General features: G+C 59.2%; 1 protein-coding gene across 1 annotated transcript in view; it reads left to right on the top strand.

The window, feature by feature from the left end:
* Positions 1-2,782: 2,782 nt before the first annotated feature.
* LOC126648205 (glycogen [starch] synthase, muscle-like) overlaps positions 2,783-16,182 on the top strand; it is a 34,586-nt gene continuing 21,186 nt past the window's right edge. Inside the window, 4 exon segments of the mRNA XM_050330934.1 lie at positions 2,783-2,872; positions 3,606-3,630; positions 7,645-7,826; positions 13,313-13,504. Of these exon segments, the coding sequence (XP_050186891.1) occupies positions 2,783-2,872; positions 3,606-3,630; positions 7,645-7,826; positions 13,313-13,504 (489 nt within the window).

The raw sequence follows: 16,182 nt of genomic DNA, 5'->3' as shown, positions 1-16,182 counted from the left end.
TCTGGGGATTTTGGGGTCCTGGGGGTCCTGGGGGTCCTGGGGTGTTTAGGGGTCCTCGTGGTGCTGGGGGTTATTGGGGTGGGGGCCCTATGGGGGTTCTGGGGATTTTGGGGGTCCTGGGGATTCTGGGGGCATCCTGGGGTGTGGGAGGGTCCTCGTGGTGCTGAGGGGGTTATTGGGGTGGGGGGCTCCTAGGGGGGTCTCTGTGGGGGGTCCCGTGGATGGAGGGGGTCCTGGGGGTTATTGGGCTGGGGGTCTATGGGAGGGTCCTGGGGGCTTCTCTGGGGTCTCGTGGGTGTTTGGGGGTCCTGGGGTCTCTGGGGGTCCCGTGGGTGGAGGGTGGTCCTGGGGGCATGGGGGCCCTATGGGGGGTTCTGGGGGTATTTTTGGGGGTCCTGGGGATCCCTCTGGGGTCCGTGGGTGCTTAGGGGTCCCTCGTGGTGCTAGGGGTTATTGGGTGGGGGCTCCAAGGGGGGTTCTGGGGGATTTTGGGGGTCCTGGGGGTCCTGGGGTCCCTCGTGGTGCTGAGGGGGTTATTGGGGTGGGGGAGCTCCTATGGGGGTCTCTGTGGGGGTCCCGTAGTTGGAGGGGGGTCCTGGGGGTTATTGGGGTGGGGGCTCTATGGGGGATTTTGGGGGGTCCTGGGGCTTCTAGGGGTCTCATGGATGGGGAGGGGGTCCTGGGGGCTCTCTGGGGGTCCCGTGGGTGGGGGGTCCTGGAGGGTTATTGGGGTGGGGGCTCCCATGGGGAGTCCTGGGGCTTCTATGGGGGTCCCATTTCCCCCCGTGCCCCCAATTCTTGGTGTCCACTCCCAACTTTACTGGGTCCTCCCAGTGACTCCCCCTCAATTTTTTGAGAGTCCTCTCCGATTTTTGGGGCCCCCCAGTGACCCCTCCCGATTTTGGTGCCCCCCAGATGCCCCCTTAAACCCCCACTGTGTCCTTTTAACTCCCTCCAAATTTGGGGGTCCCATTGCCCTCTCTGTGACTCCCTCACTTTTTGGGGTCCCCCTCGATTTTTGGGACCCCCAGTGACTTCCCCGATTTGGGGCCCCCCCAGATGCCGCTCACCCACAGTGTATCCCTTTGACTCCCTAAATTTGGGGTCCTGCATTCCCCCTGCACCCTCAATTCTTGGGATCCCCACTTTGGGGTCCCAATTTTTAGGGTCCCCCACTTTTGGGGCCCCAGTGACCCCCGATTTTGGGGCCCCCAGATGCCGCTGGCCCGCAGTGTGTCCTTCTGACTCCCCCAAATTTGGGGTCCCATTGCCCCTCTGTGACTTCTCCAATTTTTGGGGTCCCTCAATTCTTGGGTCCCCTGATTTTTGGGGTCCCCTCTAGTGACCTCTCATTTTGGGGCCCCCCAGATGCCCCAGCCCCCATTGGAGTCCCTGAGTTCCCTGACTTCTAATTTTTGGGTCCCATTGCCCCCTGCACTCCCTAAATTTTTGGGGTTCCTCGATTTTTAGCCCCCAGTGACCTCTCTGATTTTGGGGCCCCCCAGATGCCCCAGCCCCCATTGAGTCCATGAGTTCCTCTGACTTCCCAAATTTGGGGTCCCATACTCTCTTGTGACTTCTCACTTTTGCCCCTCACTTTGGGGTCCTCACGAAGGTCTCCTGATTTTTGGGCCCCCACCCCCAATTTTGGGACCCCCAGATGCCGCTGGCCCGCAGTGTGTCCCTCTGACCCCCCAAATTTGGGGGTCCCATTGCCCTCCCTGTGACTCCCCTCAATTTTGGGGTCCCCCTCGATTTTAGGGTCCCCCTCCCAGTGAGCCCCCGATTTTGGGGCCCCCAGATGCCGCTGACCCACAGTGTATCCCTCTGACTCCCCAAATTTGGGGTCCCATTGCCCCTGTGACTCCCTCATGATCCCCTCAATTTTTGGGGTCCTCTGATTTTAGGGTCCCCCGATTTTGGACTCCAGTGACCCCCCGATTTTGGGGCCCCCAGATGTTCCCTGGCCCCAGTTGAGTCCCTCTGACTCCTCCAAATTTGGGGTCCCATTGCCCCCCTGTGACTCCCCCTCAACTCTTTTGGGGTCCCCCTCAATTTTGGGTCCCCCTGATTTTGGGGTCCCCCAGTGACCCCCTATTTTGGGGCCCCCAGATGCCCCAGCCCCCATTGAGTCCCTGAGTTCCCTCTGACTCCCCTAATATTTGGGGTCCCATTGCCCCCGTGACTCCCCTCGAATTTTTGGGGTTCCCCTCGATTTTTGGGGTCCCCCAGTTTAGGACCCCAGTACCCCGATTTTGGGCCCCCAGATACCCTAGCCCCCATTGAGTCCATGAGTTCCCTCTGACTCCCCAAATTTGGGGGTCCCATTGCCTCCCTGTGACTCCCCTCAATTTTTGGGGTTCCTCTCAATTTTTGGGGTCCCCCTCAATTTTTGGGGTCTCCCCGATTTTGGGGCCCCCAGTGACCCCCTATTTTGGGGCCCCCAGATGCCGCTGGCCCGCAGTGTGTCCTTCTGACCCCCAAATTTGGGGTCCCATTACCCCCTCTGTGACTCCCTCAATTTTGGGGTCCCCTCAATTTTTGGGGTCCACCTCAATTTTGGGGTCCCCCGATTTTAGGGCCCCCAGTGACCCCCTATTTTGGGGCCCCCAGATGCCGCTGGCCACGCAGTGTGTCCCTCTGACCCCCCAAATTTGGGGGTCCCATTGCCCTCCCCGTGACTCCCCTCAATTTTGGGGTCCCCATCAATTTTTGGGGTCCCCTCAATTTTTAGGGTCCCCCGATTTTGGGGCCCCCAGTGACCCCCATTTTGGGCCCCCAGATGCCGCTGGCCCGCAGTGTGTCCGTGAGTTCCCTGCCGGGCTTGGAGGACTGGGGGTCCCGAGCCCTCGACAACGCCGTGCTCTTCGAGTGGCCTGGGAGGTGGCCACAAAGGTGAGACCTCCCAAAAAACCCTAATTCCCCAAAAACCCTAAATCCACCCCAAAACCCCTTTGGGATCTCCTCTGACCCCTGACACCCCTGGGACCCCCAGGATGCCCCTTGGAGCCCTGGGACCCCCAAACCCCCCAAACCCCTCCCCATGGGCTGGAGGTGGCCAACAAAGGTGAGACCACCCCCAAAAACCCTAAATCCACCCCAAAAAACCCCTCCAGCACCCCCAGACCTCCCAAACTCCCTGGGACCCCCTTGGAGCTCTGGGATCCCCCAGACCCCCAAACCCCCTCCCATGGGCTGGGAGGTGGCCACTAAAGGTGAGACCACCCCAAAAACCCTAAATTCACCCCAAAACTCCTTTGGGATCCCTCTGACAGCCCCAGACCCCCAAACCCCTCCCCATGGGCTGGGAGGTGGCCAATAAAGGTGAGACCCCCAAAAAAACCCTAAATCCACCCCAAAACTCCCTTTGGGGTCCCCTCCGACCCCTGACACCCCAGGACCCCCAGGATCCCCCTTGGAGCCCTAGGATCCCCCAGACCCCCAAACCCCTCCCCATGGGCTGGGAGGTGGCCAATAAAGGTGAGACCCCCCAAAAACCCTAAATCCTCCCCAAAACCCCTTTGGGACTCCTCTGACCCCCTGGACACCCTGGGACCCCAGGATCCCCTTGAGCCCTGGGACCCCAGACCCCCAAACCCCTCCCCATGGCCTGGGAGGTGGCCAATAAAGGTGAGACCCCCCCCCAAAAAACCCTAAATTCACCCAAAAAACCCTAAATCCAACCAAAAAAAATCCTCCAGCACCCCCAAACCTCTCCTGGGACCCCCCTTGGAGCTCTGGGATCCCCCCAGACCCCCCAAACCCCTCCCCATGGGCTGGGAGGTGGCCAATAAAGGTGAGACCATACAAAAAAACCCTAAATCCACCCCAAAAAACCCTAAATCCACCCCAAAAAAACCCTAAATCCACCCAAAAATAACCCTAAATCCCACCTGGGACCCCCCTTGGAGCCCTGGGATCCCCCCAGACCCCCCAAACCCCTCCCCATGGGTTGGGAGGTGGCCAATAAAGGTGAGACCATACAAAAAAACCCTAAATCCACCCCAAAACCCCCTTTGGGATCTCCTCCAACACCCCCAGACCCCCCTGGACACTCCTGGGACCCCCCAAACTCCTCCTGACCCCTCCCCATGGGCTGGGAGGTGGCCAATAAAGGTGAGACCCCCCCCAAAAAAACCCTAAATCCACCCCAAAAACGTAATCCACCCAAAACCCTTTTGGGATCCTCTGATCCTCCTGGACACCCCTGGGACCCCAGGATCCCCCTTGAGCCCTGGGACCCCCAGACCCCAAACCCCTCCCCATGGGCTGGGAGGTGGCCAATAAAGGTGAGACCCCCCAAAAAAACCCTAAATCCACCCCAAAAAACCCTAAATCCAACCCAAACCCCCTTTGGGATCCCCTCCAACACTCCCAGACCCCAAACCCTCCTGACCCTCCCCATGGGCTGAGAGGTGGCCAATAAAGGTGAGACCCCCCCAAAAAAACCCCATAAAGCCCCCCAAAACCACTTTTGGGATCCTCTCTGACACCCCCAGACCCCCCCAAACCTCCCCTGGGACCCCCCTTGGAACCCTGGGGCTGCTCCAAGGGCATTGTGGGATATTCCAGGGTATCCATGGTAGGATATTCCAGGGATATTATCCCAATGTTTTATGGGATATTCCAGGGTATCCATGGGATATTCTAGAGTATCCATGAGATATTCCAGGGTATCCATGGTGGGACATTCCAGGGATATTATCCCAATGTTTTATGGGATATTCCAGGGTATCTATGGGATATTCCAGGGTATCCATGGTGGGACATTCCAGGGATATTATCCCAATGTTTTATGGGATATTCCAGGGTATCCATGGGATATTCCAGGGTATCCATGGTGGGACATTCCAGGGTATCCATGGGATATTCCAGGGTATCCATGGGACATTCCAGGGTATCCATGGGACATTCCAGGGTATCCATGGGACATTCCAGGGTATCCATGGTGGGATATTCCAGGGTATCCATGGGACATTCCAGGATATCCATGGTGGGACATTCCAGGGTATCCATGGTGGGATATTCCAGGGTATCCATGGTGGGATATTCCAGGGTATCCATGGTGGGATATTCCAGGGTATCCATGGGACATTCCAGGGTATTATCCCAATGTTTTATGGGATATTCCAGGGTATCCCTGGGATATTCCAGGGTATCCATGGGATATTCCAGGGTATCCATGGTGGCACATTCCAGGGTATCCATGGGATATTCCAGGATATCCATGGTGGGACATTCCAGGGATATTATCCCAATGTTTTATGGGATTTTCCAGGGTATCCATGGGATATTCCAGGGTATCCATGGTGGGATATTCCAGGGTATCCATAGTGGGACATTCCAGGGATATTATCCCAATGTTTTATGGGATATTCCAGGATATCCATGGGATATTCCAGGGTATCCATGGGATATTCCAGGGTATCCATGGTGGGATATTCCAGGGTATCCCTGGGATATTCCAGGGTATCCATAGTGGGACATTCCAGGGATATTATCCCAATGTTTTATGGGATATTCCAGGATATCCATGGGATATTCCAGGGTATCCATGGGATATTCCAGGGTATCCATGGTGGGATATTCCAGGGTATCCATGGGATATTCCAGGGTATCCATGGTGGGACATTCCAGGGATATTATCCCAATGTTTTATGGGATATTCCAGGGTATCCATGGGATATTCCAGGGTATCCATGGTGGGACATTCCAGGGTATCCATGGGATATTCCAGGGTATCCATGGTGGGACATTCCAGGGATATTATCCCAATGTTTTATGGGATATTCCAGGATATCATCCCAGTGCCCGATCGGAATGGGATTCCCAGAATATCCCACAATGCCTCAGGAAAGCCCCCAAATTCCCCCCCCCCACAATTCCCCCCTCTCAGGGGTCTCCTGGGGGGGGTCCAGGTGTTTTGGGGGGGGTCCTGGAGGGGATTTTCAGGGGGGGGTCCCAGATGTCTTGGCAGGGTTTTGGGGGGGGTCCCACATTTCTGGAGGTGGTCCCAGGAGTCTGGGGTGGTACCAGAGTCTGGGGTCTCAGGGGTTCCCAGGTGTTTTAGGACCCCTGACCCCTGTTTTGCCCACCCCAAAGTTGGGGGGGATCTCCATTGTCCTTCATCCCAAGGCTCCAGCTGTCCTGGGGGAGGTTTTGGGGGTCCCACATTCCTGGGGGAGGTTTTGGGGGGTCCCAGGTTTCCAGGTGGGTTCAGGGGGGTCCCAGGTGTTTTTAGGGACCCCCTGACCCCCCATTTTTGCCCCCCACCCCGCAGTGGGGGGGATCTACACGGTGCTGCAGACCAAGGCTCCAACTGTCCTGGGGGGGGGTTTTGGGGGGTCCCACATTCCTGGGGTGGATCCCACGACTCTGGGGGTGTCTCAGGGGGGTCCCAGGTGTTTTAGGAGCCCCCTGACCCCCCATTTTCGCCCCCCACCCCGCAGTGGGGGGGATCTGCACTGTCCTTCATCCCAAGGCTCCAGCTGTCCTGGGGGAGGTTTTGGGGGGGTCCCACATTCCTGGGGGAGGTCCCATGGGTTTGGGGGTGTCTCAGGTGTTTTTAGGGACCCCCTGCCCCCCCATTTTCGCCCCCCCCACACACAGTGAGGGGGATCTACACAGTCCTTCATCCCAAGGCTCCAGCTGTCCTGGGAGGGGTTTTGGGGGGTCCCAGTTGCCTTGGCAGGGTTTTGGGGGGTCCCAGGTTTCCAGGTGGGGTCAGGGGGGTCCTGGATGTTTTCAGAACCCCCCTGACCCCCATTTTCACCCCCACCCCGCAGTGGGGGATCTGCACTGTCCTTCATCCCAAGGCTCCAGCTGTCCTGGGGGAGGTTTTGGGGGGTCCCAGGTTTCCAGGTGGGTTCAGGGGGGTCCCAGGTGATTTTAGGACCCCCTGACCCCCCATTTTCACCCCCACCCCGCAGTGGGGGGGATCTGCACTGTCCTTCATCCCAAGGCTCCAGCTGTCCTGGGGGAGGTTTTGGGGGTCCTGGGGGAGGTTTTGGGGGTCCCACATTCCTGGGGTGGATCCCACAACTCTGGGGGTGTTTCAGGGGGGTCCCGGGTGTTTTAGGGTCCCCTGACCCCCATTTGTCGCCCCCACCCCGCAGTGGGAGGATCTGCACTGTCCTTCATCCCAAGGCTCCAGCTGTCCTGGGGAGGTTTTGGGGTCCCACATTCCTGGGGAGGTCCCATGGGTTTGGGGGTGTCTCAGGGGGTCCCAGGTGTTTTAGGGGACCCCTAACCCCCATTTTCGCCCCCACCCCGCAGTGGGGGATCTACACGGTGCTACATCCCAAGGCTCCAGCTGTACTGGGGAGGTTTGGGGTCCCACATTCCTGGGGAGGTTTTGGGGTCCCAGCTGTCCTTGGGGGAGGTTTGGGGTCCCAGGTTTGAGGTGGGTTCAGGGGGTCCTGGATGTTTTAGGGACCCCTAACCCCCATTTTCACCCCCACCCCGCAGTGGGGGGGATCTACACGGTGCTGCAGACCAAGGCTCCAGCTGTCCTGGGGGTGGCTTGGGGGTCCCACATTCTTGGGGGTGGATCCCACATTCCTGGGGGAGGTCCCAGGGGTTTGGGGGTGTCTCAGGTGATTTTAGGACCCCCCTAACCCCCCATTTTCACCCCCCACCCCGCAGTGGGGGGGATCTACACGGTGCTGCAGACCAAGGCCCGGGTGACTGCGGACGAGTGGGGCGAGAGCTACGTCCTGGTGGGGCCCTACGTGGAGAGCTCGGTGCGCACCCAGGTGGAGCTGCTGGAGCCCCCCCAGCCCGCCCTGCGCCGCACCCTCGCCGCCATGAACGCCCAGGGCTGCAAGGTGGGTGCCCAGGGGGCAGGGGGCACCCAGGGGCAGAGGGGCACCCACGGGTCAGGGGGCACCAGGGTCAGGGGAGCCGAGGATGGGGTTTGGGGACCCCGGGTGGAGCTGCTGGAGCCCCCAGCCCCGCCCTGCGCCGCACCCTCGCAGCCATGAACGCCCAGGGCTGCAAGGTGGGTGCCCAGGGACCCCCCCAAATCAAGGGGGGGCACCCACGGGGTCGGGGGCACCCAGGATCCCCAGATCCAGGGTGGGCACCCAGGGTGTCAGGGGGCACCCATGGGGTCGGGGAGCCGAGGGATGGGGGTTTGGGGACCCCTGGGTGGAGCTGCTGGAGCCCCCCCAGCCCCCCATGAACGCCCAGGGGTGCAAGGTGGGTGCCCAGGGACCCCCCCAAATCCAGGGGGGGCACCCACGGGGTCAGGGGGGCACCCGCAGGGTCAGGGGGAACACCCAGGGGCACTTACAGGGTCAGGGGGGCAGCCCCAGGGTTTGGGGACCCGAGGGTTGGGGGGGCACCCACAGCACCATGAACACCCAGGGGGGCAAGGTGGGCACCCACGGGGGCAGGGGGCACCCAGAGACTCCCACGGGGCACCCACAGGGTCAGGGGGCACCTAGGGCACCCACGGGGTCAGGGACACCCAGGGCACCTACAGGGTCAGGGGCGACCCCAGGGTTGAGACCCGGGGTTGGGGCACCCATAAGGCTATGAACGCCCAGGGGGCAAGGTGGGTGCTCAGGACCCCCCCAGAACCCAGGGGTCAGGGGGCACCCACGGGGTCAGGGGGCACCCAGGGACCCCTCCAAATCCGGGGGGGCACCTACGGGGGCAGGGGAGGCAACCCCAGGGTTTGGGGACATAAGGGTTGGGGGGCACCCACAGCACCATGAACACCCAGGGGTGCAAGGGGGGGCACCCAGGGACCCCCCCAGATCCAGGGGGGGCACCCACGGGGTCAGGGGAGCCGAGGGATGGGGGTTTGGGGACCCCCGGGTGGAGGTGGTGGAGCCCCCCCAGCCCACCATGAACGCCCAGGGGTGCAAGGGGGGCACCCAGGGACCCCCCCAAATCCAGGGGGGCACCCACGGGACTCCCACGGGGCACCCACAGGGGCGGGGGGGTCACCCAGGGACCCTCATGGGGTCAGGGGGGCACCCAGGGGCACCTACAGGGTCAGGGGGGCGACCCCAGGGTTTGGGGACCCGAGGGTTGGGGGAGCACCCACAGCACCATGAACACCCAGGGGGGCAAGGGGGGCACCCAGGGACCCTCCCCAAATCAAGGGGGGGCACCCACGGGGTCAGCGGGGGCACCCAGGGACCCCCACAGGGCCGGGGGGGCACCCACAGGGGCACCCAAGGACACCTACGGGGTCAGGGAAGGACTCAGGGGATCAGGGGGGACACCCAGGGACCCCCACGGGGCACCCATGGGGTCAGGGGGGGCACCCAGGGACCCCCACAGGACACCCATGGGGTCAGAGGGGGCACCCAGGGACCCCCACGGGGTCAAGGGAATGGGGGGAATTGGGGGCTTGGGGTCCTGGGCTGGGTTTGGGAGTCTGGGGGGGCTTTGGGGGATTTGGGGGTCCTGGGTGGGTTTTGGGGGTCTGGGGGCACCCAAGAGTTTGAGGGGACTTTGGGGTCCTGGGTTGGGTTTGGGGAGTCTGGGGGGCTTTGGGGGTCACCCAGGGTTTGGGGGGTTTGGGGGTCTCGGGGTGGGTTTGGGGGTCGGGGGCACCCAAGGTTGGGGGGATTTTGGGAGTCCTGGGTGGGTTTTGGGGAGTCTGGGGGGCACCCAAGGACTGGGGAGACTTTGGGGTCCCAGGTTGGGGTCTGGGGGGCACCCAGAGGTTTAGGGGGACTTTGGGGTCCCAGGTTGGATTTGGGAGTCTGGGGGCACCTATGTTGAGGGGGACTTTGGGGTCCCAGGTTGGGTTTTGGGGGATCTGGGGGCACCCAGGGTTGAGGGAATTTAGGGGTCCTGGGTGGGTTCTGGGAGTCTGGGGGATTTGGGTGGGACTTTGGGGTCCTAGGTTGGGTTTTGGGGGTCTGGGGAACTTTAGGGAGATTTGGGGTCCCAGGTGGATTTTGGGGGTCTGGGGGGCACCCAGAGGTTTGGGGGACTTGGAGGTCCCAGGTTGGGTTCTTGAGGTCTGGGGGCTTTGGGGGACTTTGGGGTCCCAGGAGGTTTGGGGGGTCTAGGTCTCACCAAGGGTTTGAGGGACTTTGGGGTCCAGGTTGGCTTTGGGGTCGGTGGGGACCCAGGTTAGGGATTTTGGGGTCCCAGGTTGGGTTTGGGGTCTGGGGGCAGGGGACTTTGGGGTCGGGTGGGTTTGGGGTCTGGGGGTTTGGGAGTCTGGAGGCTTTGGGGTCCCAGGTTGGATTTTGGGGATCTGGGGGCACCCAAGGGTTGGGGAACTGGAGGTACCTGGGGGAATTTTGGGGTCCCAGGTGGGGTCTGGGGGTCTGGGAGGCACCCAGGGTTGGGGAATTTGGGGGTCCTGGTGGGCTCTTGGGAGTCTGGGGGGATTTGGGGGACTTTGGGGGTCCCGGGTTGGAGTTTTGGGGGTCTGGGGGGCACCTAGAGGTCTGGGAGGGACTTTGGGGTCCCAGATTGGGTTTAGGGGTCTGAGGGGCTTTGGGGGATTTTGGGGTCCCAGGTTGGATTTTGGGGCTCTGGGGGCACCCAAGGCAGCCGGAGGGCCCTGACCAGCCCTGAGGGTGGGGGCACCAGATCAGCCTCCCTCCCCGGGCACGTGGGGTCTATTTTTAGCCGCCCCTCTCCCCAGCTCCTGCTTCCCTCCCCCACGTCAGCAAAGGTCACGGCGGCCCCTCCCCCACCCTCCCAAAAATGGGGGGGGGCCCCTCAAAGGGGGGGTCCCGACCCTTCCGGGGGTCTTTTAGCCCCTTTTTGGGGGGGTTAATCCCGGTTTTGGGATCATTTTTCCCATTTCTGAGAGGATTTGTCCCATTTTTGGGGTCATTTATTCCATTTTTGGGGTCATTTATTCCATTTTTGGGGTAGTTTTTCCCTTTTCTGAGAGGATTTGTCCCATTTTTGGGGTCATTTGTGCCGTTTTTGGGGTCGTTTTTCCCATTTCTGAGAGGATTTGTCCCATTTTTGGGGTCATTTATTCCATTTTTGGGGTCATTTATTCCATTTTTGGGGTCGTTTTTCCCTTTTCTGAGAGGATTTGTCCCATTTTTGGGGTCATTTGTGCCGTTTTTGGGGTCGTTTTTCCCATTTCTGAGAGGATTTGTCCCATTTTTGGGGTCATTTATTCCATTTTTGGGGTCATTTATTCCATTTTTGGGGTAGTTTTTCCCTTTTCTGAGAGGATTTGTCCCATTTTTGGGGTCATTTGTGCCATTTTTGGGGTCGTTTTTCCCATTTCTGAGAGGATTTGTCCCATTTTTGGGGTCATTTGTGCTATTTTTTGGGGGTAATTTATTGCATATTTGTGGTTATTTATCCCATTTCTGAGAAGATTCATCCCATCTTTGGGGTAATTTATCCAATTTTTGAGACTTTTCCATTTCTGGGGTCATTTATCCCATTCCTGAGAGGATTTGTCCCATTTTTGGGGTCATTTGTGCCGTTTTTGGGGTCATTTATCCCATCCCTGAGAGGATTTGTCCCATTTTCGGGGTCATTTATTTCATTTTTGGGGTTATCTATCCCATTCCTGAGAAGATTCATCCCGGTTTTGGGGTCATTTATCCCATTTCAGAGATTTATCCCATTTTTAGGGTAATTTTTCCCATTCCTGAGAGGATTTATCCCATTTTTGGGGTCATTTCTCCCAATTTCAGGGACGTTTTGGGGCCATCAACTGAATTTTGGGGTGATTTTATCCCATTTTGGGGCAATTTTAATCTATTTTGGGGGGATTTTACTCCATTTTGGGGGGGCATTAACCCCAATTTGGGGGTTTTTAATTGGCTTTTGGGGTTTCTTTGGGATTGGGGTCTCCCCATTTGGGGTCTCCCCATTTTGGGGCTCCAACTGACCCGGGACCCTCCCTGGGGACATTTTTTGGTGCTGATTTTTTGGGGTCCCCCCATTTTTGGGGTTGCAGGTGCACTTTGGGGGTTGTCTGATGAGAATGACCCTAAATAGGGAGGATTTGGGGTCTCCCCATTTGGGATCTGCCCATTTTGGGGCTCCAACTGACTCGGGACCCTCCCTGGGGACATTTTTTGGTGCTGATTTTTTGGGTCCCCCCCATTTTTTGGTGCTGATTTTTTGGGGACCCCCCATTTTTTGGTGCTGATTTTTTGGGGACCCCCCATTTTTGGGGGTTTTCAGGTGCACTTTGGTCTCTGCCTGATCCAGGTGACCCCAAAGAGAGGATTTGGGATCACTGAGGATTTGGGATCTGCCCAATTTGGGGCTCCAACTGACCCGGGACCCTCCCTGGGGACATTTTTTGGTGCTGATTTTTTAGGAACCCCCCATTTTTTGGTGCTGATTTTTTGGGACCCCCCGGTTTTGGGGGTTGCAGGTGCACTTTGGGGGGTGGCTGATGAGAATGACCCTAAATACAGGATTTGGGATCACTGAGGGGTTGGGATCTCCCCATTTTGGGGCTCCAACTGACCCGGGACCCTCCCTGGGGACATTTTTTGGTGCTGATTTTTTGGGTCCCCCCCATTTTTTGGTGCTGATTTTTTGGGAACCCCCCATTTTTTGGGGGTTACAGGTGCACTTTGGTCTTTGTCTGATCCAGGTGACCCCAAAGAGAGGATTTGGGATCACTGAGGGGTTGGGATCTGCCCATTTTGGGGCTCCAACTGACCCAGAACCCTCCCTGGGGACATTTTTTGGTGCTGATTTTTTAGGATCCCCCCATTTTTTGGTGCTGATTTTTTGGGGTCCCCCCATTTTTGGGGGTTTTCAGGTGCACTTTGGGGGTTGTCTGATGAGAATGACCCTAAATAGAGAGGATTTGGGGTCTCCCCATTTGGGATCTGCCCATTTTGGGGCTCCAACTGACCCGGGACCCTCCCTGGGGACATTTTTTGGTGCTGATTTTTTAGGAACCCCCCATTTTTTGGTGCTGATTTTTTGGGTCCCCCCATTTTTGGGGTTTTCAGGTGCACTTTGGTCTCTGCCTGATCCAGGTGACCCCAAAGAGGGGATTTGGGATCACTGAGGATTTGGGATCTGCCCAATTTGGGGCTCCAACTGACCCAGAACCCTCTCCAGGGACATTTTTTGGGGACCCCCCATTTTTTGGTGCTGATTTTTTGGGACCCCCTCATTTTTGGGGGGTTTCAGGTGCACTTTGGTCTGTACCTGATCCAGGTGACCCCAAAGAGGGGATTTGGGGTTTCTTTGGATTTGGGGTCTCCCCATTTTGGGGCTCCAACTGACCCGGAACCCTCCCAAGGGACATTTTTTGGTGCTGATTTTTTGGGTCCCCCTCATTTTTTGGTGCTGATTTTTTGGGGTCCCCCTCATTTTTGGGGGTTTCCAGGTGCACTTTGGGCGGTGGCTGATCGAGGGCAGCCCGGCCGTGGTGCTGCTGGACGTGGGGGCCACGGCCTGGAGTTTGGAGCGCTGGAAGGGGGAGCTGTGGGAGAGCTGCGCCATCGGCGTGCCCTGGTACGACCGCGAGGCCAACGACGCCGTCCTCTTCGGCTTCCTCGTCGCCTGGTTCCTCGGGGAGGTGGGTCTGGAGGGGTCTGGGGGGGTTTTGGGGGTCTCTGAGTGGATTTGGGGGAGAATTGGGAGGATTTGGGGGATTTAGCTGGGTTGGGGAGGGTTTGGGGTGTCCTAGTACGACCAGCGAGGCCAATGACGCCGTCCTTGGGCTTCCTGTCGCCTGGTTCCTCGGGAGGTGGGTCTGGAGGTCCCTGGGGGTTTTGAGGGGTTTGGGGTCCTGAGGGGGTTTGGGGGATTTGGGTGGGGTTTGGGGGCTCCATGAGGGGTTTGGGGGTATCCCTGAGTGCGACCGCGAGGCCAACGACGCCGTCCTCTTCGGCTTCCTCGTCGCCTGGTTCCTCGGGAGGTGGCTCTGGGGTCCCTGGGGTTCCTGAGAGGGTCTTGAGGGTCTCTGAGGGATTTGGGAGGGATTTGGTTGGGTTTGGGAGGGTTTGGGGAGGGTTTGGGGTGTCCCTGGTACGACCGCGAGGCCAACGACGCCGTCCTCTTGGGCTTCCTCGTCACCTGGTTCCTCGGGAGGTGGCTCTGGGGGTCTGGGGGCTTCGAGGGGGTTTGGGGGTCCCTGAGTGGATTTGGGGGATTTGATATGGTTTGGGGTTCCCTGGTGGGGTTTGGGGGCTCCATGAGGGGTTTGGGGGTCCCTGGTACGACCGCGAGGCCAACGACGCCGTCCTCTTGGGCTTCCTCGTCGCCTGGTTCCTTGGGGAGGTGGCTCTGGGGGTCCCTGGGGGGTCCTGAGTGGATTTGGGGGGGATTTGGGGAGATTTGGGGGGAATTTGGGAGGGTTTGGGCAGGGTTTGGGGTGTCCCTGGTACAACCGTGAGGCCAACGGCGCCGTCCTCTTCGGCTTCCTCGTCGCCTGGTTCCTCAGGGAGGTGGCTCTGGGGGGGCTTGAGGGGATTTGGGGGTCCTGAGTGGATCTGGGGGGATTGGGGAGGATTTGGGGGATTTGGTTGGGTTTGGGGGCTCCATGAGGGGGTTTGAGGGGGTCCCTGGTACGACCGCGAGGCCAACGATGCCGTCCTCTTCGGCTTCCTCATCACCTGGTTCCTGGGGGAGGTGGCTCTGGGGGAGTTTGGGGGGATTTGGGAGGATTTGGGAGGGTTTGGGGAGGGTTTGGGGGGTCCTGAGTGGATTTGGGGGGGATTTGGTTGGGTTTGGGGGGGATTTGGTTTGGTTTGGGGTGTCCCTGGTACGACCACGAGGCCAACGACGCCGTCCTCTTCGGCTTCCTCGTCGCCTGGTTCCTCGGGGAGGTGGCTCTGGGGGTCCCTGGGGGGTCCTGAGTGGATCTGGGGGGGAATTGGGAGGATTTGGGGGGGATTTGGTTGGGTTTGAGGGGGTCCCTGGTACGACCGCGAGGCCAACGACGCCGTCCTCTTCGGCTTCCTCGTCGCCTGGTTCCTCGGGGAGGTGGCTCTGGGGCGGTTTGAGGGGATTTGGGGGGTCGCTGAGAGGGTTTTGGGGTTCCTTGGGTGTGTTTGGGGGGGTCCTCACCCAGGTGAGGTGCCCTGTGGGTGACAGTGTCATTTTGGGGTGTTTTTTGGGGTGTTTTGGTGCCAGTTTGCGGCGCAGAGCGAGGAGAAGCCGCTCATCATGGGGAGGGCTCTGGGTGGGCACTCAGGTGTGTGTGTGGGCACTCAGGTGTGTGTGTGGGCACTCAGGTGTGTTTGCAGGTGCCAGGTGTGTGTGTAGGTGCCAGGTGAGGTGACAGTGTCGTTTTTGGGGTGTTTTTGTGTGTTTTTGGTGCCAGTTTGGGACCCAGAGCGAGGAGAAGCCGTTCATCGTGGGGAGGGCTCTGGGTGGGCACAGCTCATACCCAGGTGTGTGTGGGCACTCAGGTGTCACCCCTGGGTGCCAGGTGAGGTAACACTGTCATTTTTGGGGTGTTTTTGTGTGTTTTTGGTGCCAGTTTGTGGCGCAGAGCGAGGAGAAGCCGTTCATCGTGGGGAGGGCTCTGGGTGGGCACTCAGGTGTGTTTGTAGGTACCAGGTGTGTTTGTTGGTACCCAGGTGTGTGTGTGGGCATTCAGGTGTGTGTGTGGGCACTCAGGTGTGTGTGGGCACTCAGGTGTCCCCCTGGGTGCCAGGTGAGGTGACAGTGTCACTTTTTGGGGTGTTTTTGTGTGTTTTTGGTGCCAGTTTGCGGCCCAGAGCGAGGAGAAGCCGTTCATTGTGGGGAGGGCTCTGGGTGGGCACAGCTCATACCCAGGTGTGCAGGTGTCCCCCCTGGGCACCAGGTGAGGTGACAGCGGTGTTTTTGGGTGTTTTTTGTGTGTTTTTGGTGCCAGTTTGCGGCCCAGAGTGAGGAGAAGCCGTTCATCATGGGGAGGGCTCTGGGTGGGCACTCAGGTGTGTTTGTAGGTACCAGGTGTGTTTGTAGATGCCAGGTGTGTTTGTAGATGCTAGGTGTGTTTGCAGGTGCCAGGTGAGGTGACAGTGGTGTTTTTTGTGTGTTTTTGGTGCCAGTTTGCAGCGCAGAGCGAGGAGAAGCCGTTCATCGTGGGGAGGGCTCTGGGTGGGCACAGCTCATACCCAGGTGTGTGTGTGGGCACTCAGGTGTCCCCCCTGGGCGCCAGGTGAGGTGACAGAGGTGTTTTTTGGGGTGTTTTTGTGTGTTTTTGGTGCCAGTTTGCAGCCCAGAGCGAGGAGAAGCCGTTCATCATGGGGAGGGCTCTGGGTG

Source organism: Myiozetetes cayanensis, unplaced genomic scaffold (genome assembly GCF_022539395.1).
Source record: "Myiozetetes cayanensis isolate MyiCay16 unplaced genomic scaffold, myiCay2020 scf452, whole genome shotgun sequence".
Classification (NCBI taxonomy): domain Eukaryota; kingdom Metazoa; phylum Chordata; class Aves; order Passeriformes; family Tyrannidae; genus Myiozetetes; species Myiozetetes cayanensis.
The sequence above is the reverse complement of the archived record's forward strand: the minus strand, read 5'-3'. Positions and strand labels throughout refer to the sequence as shown.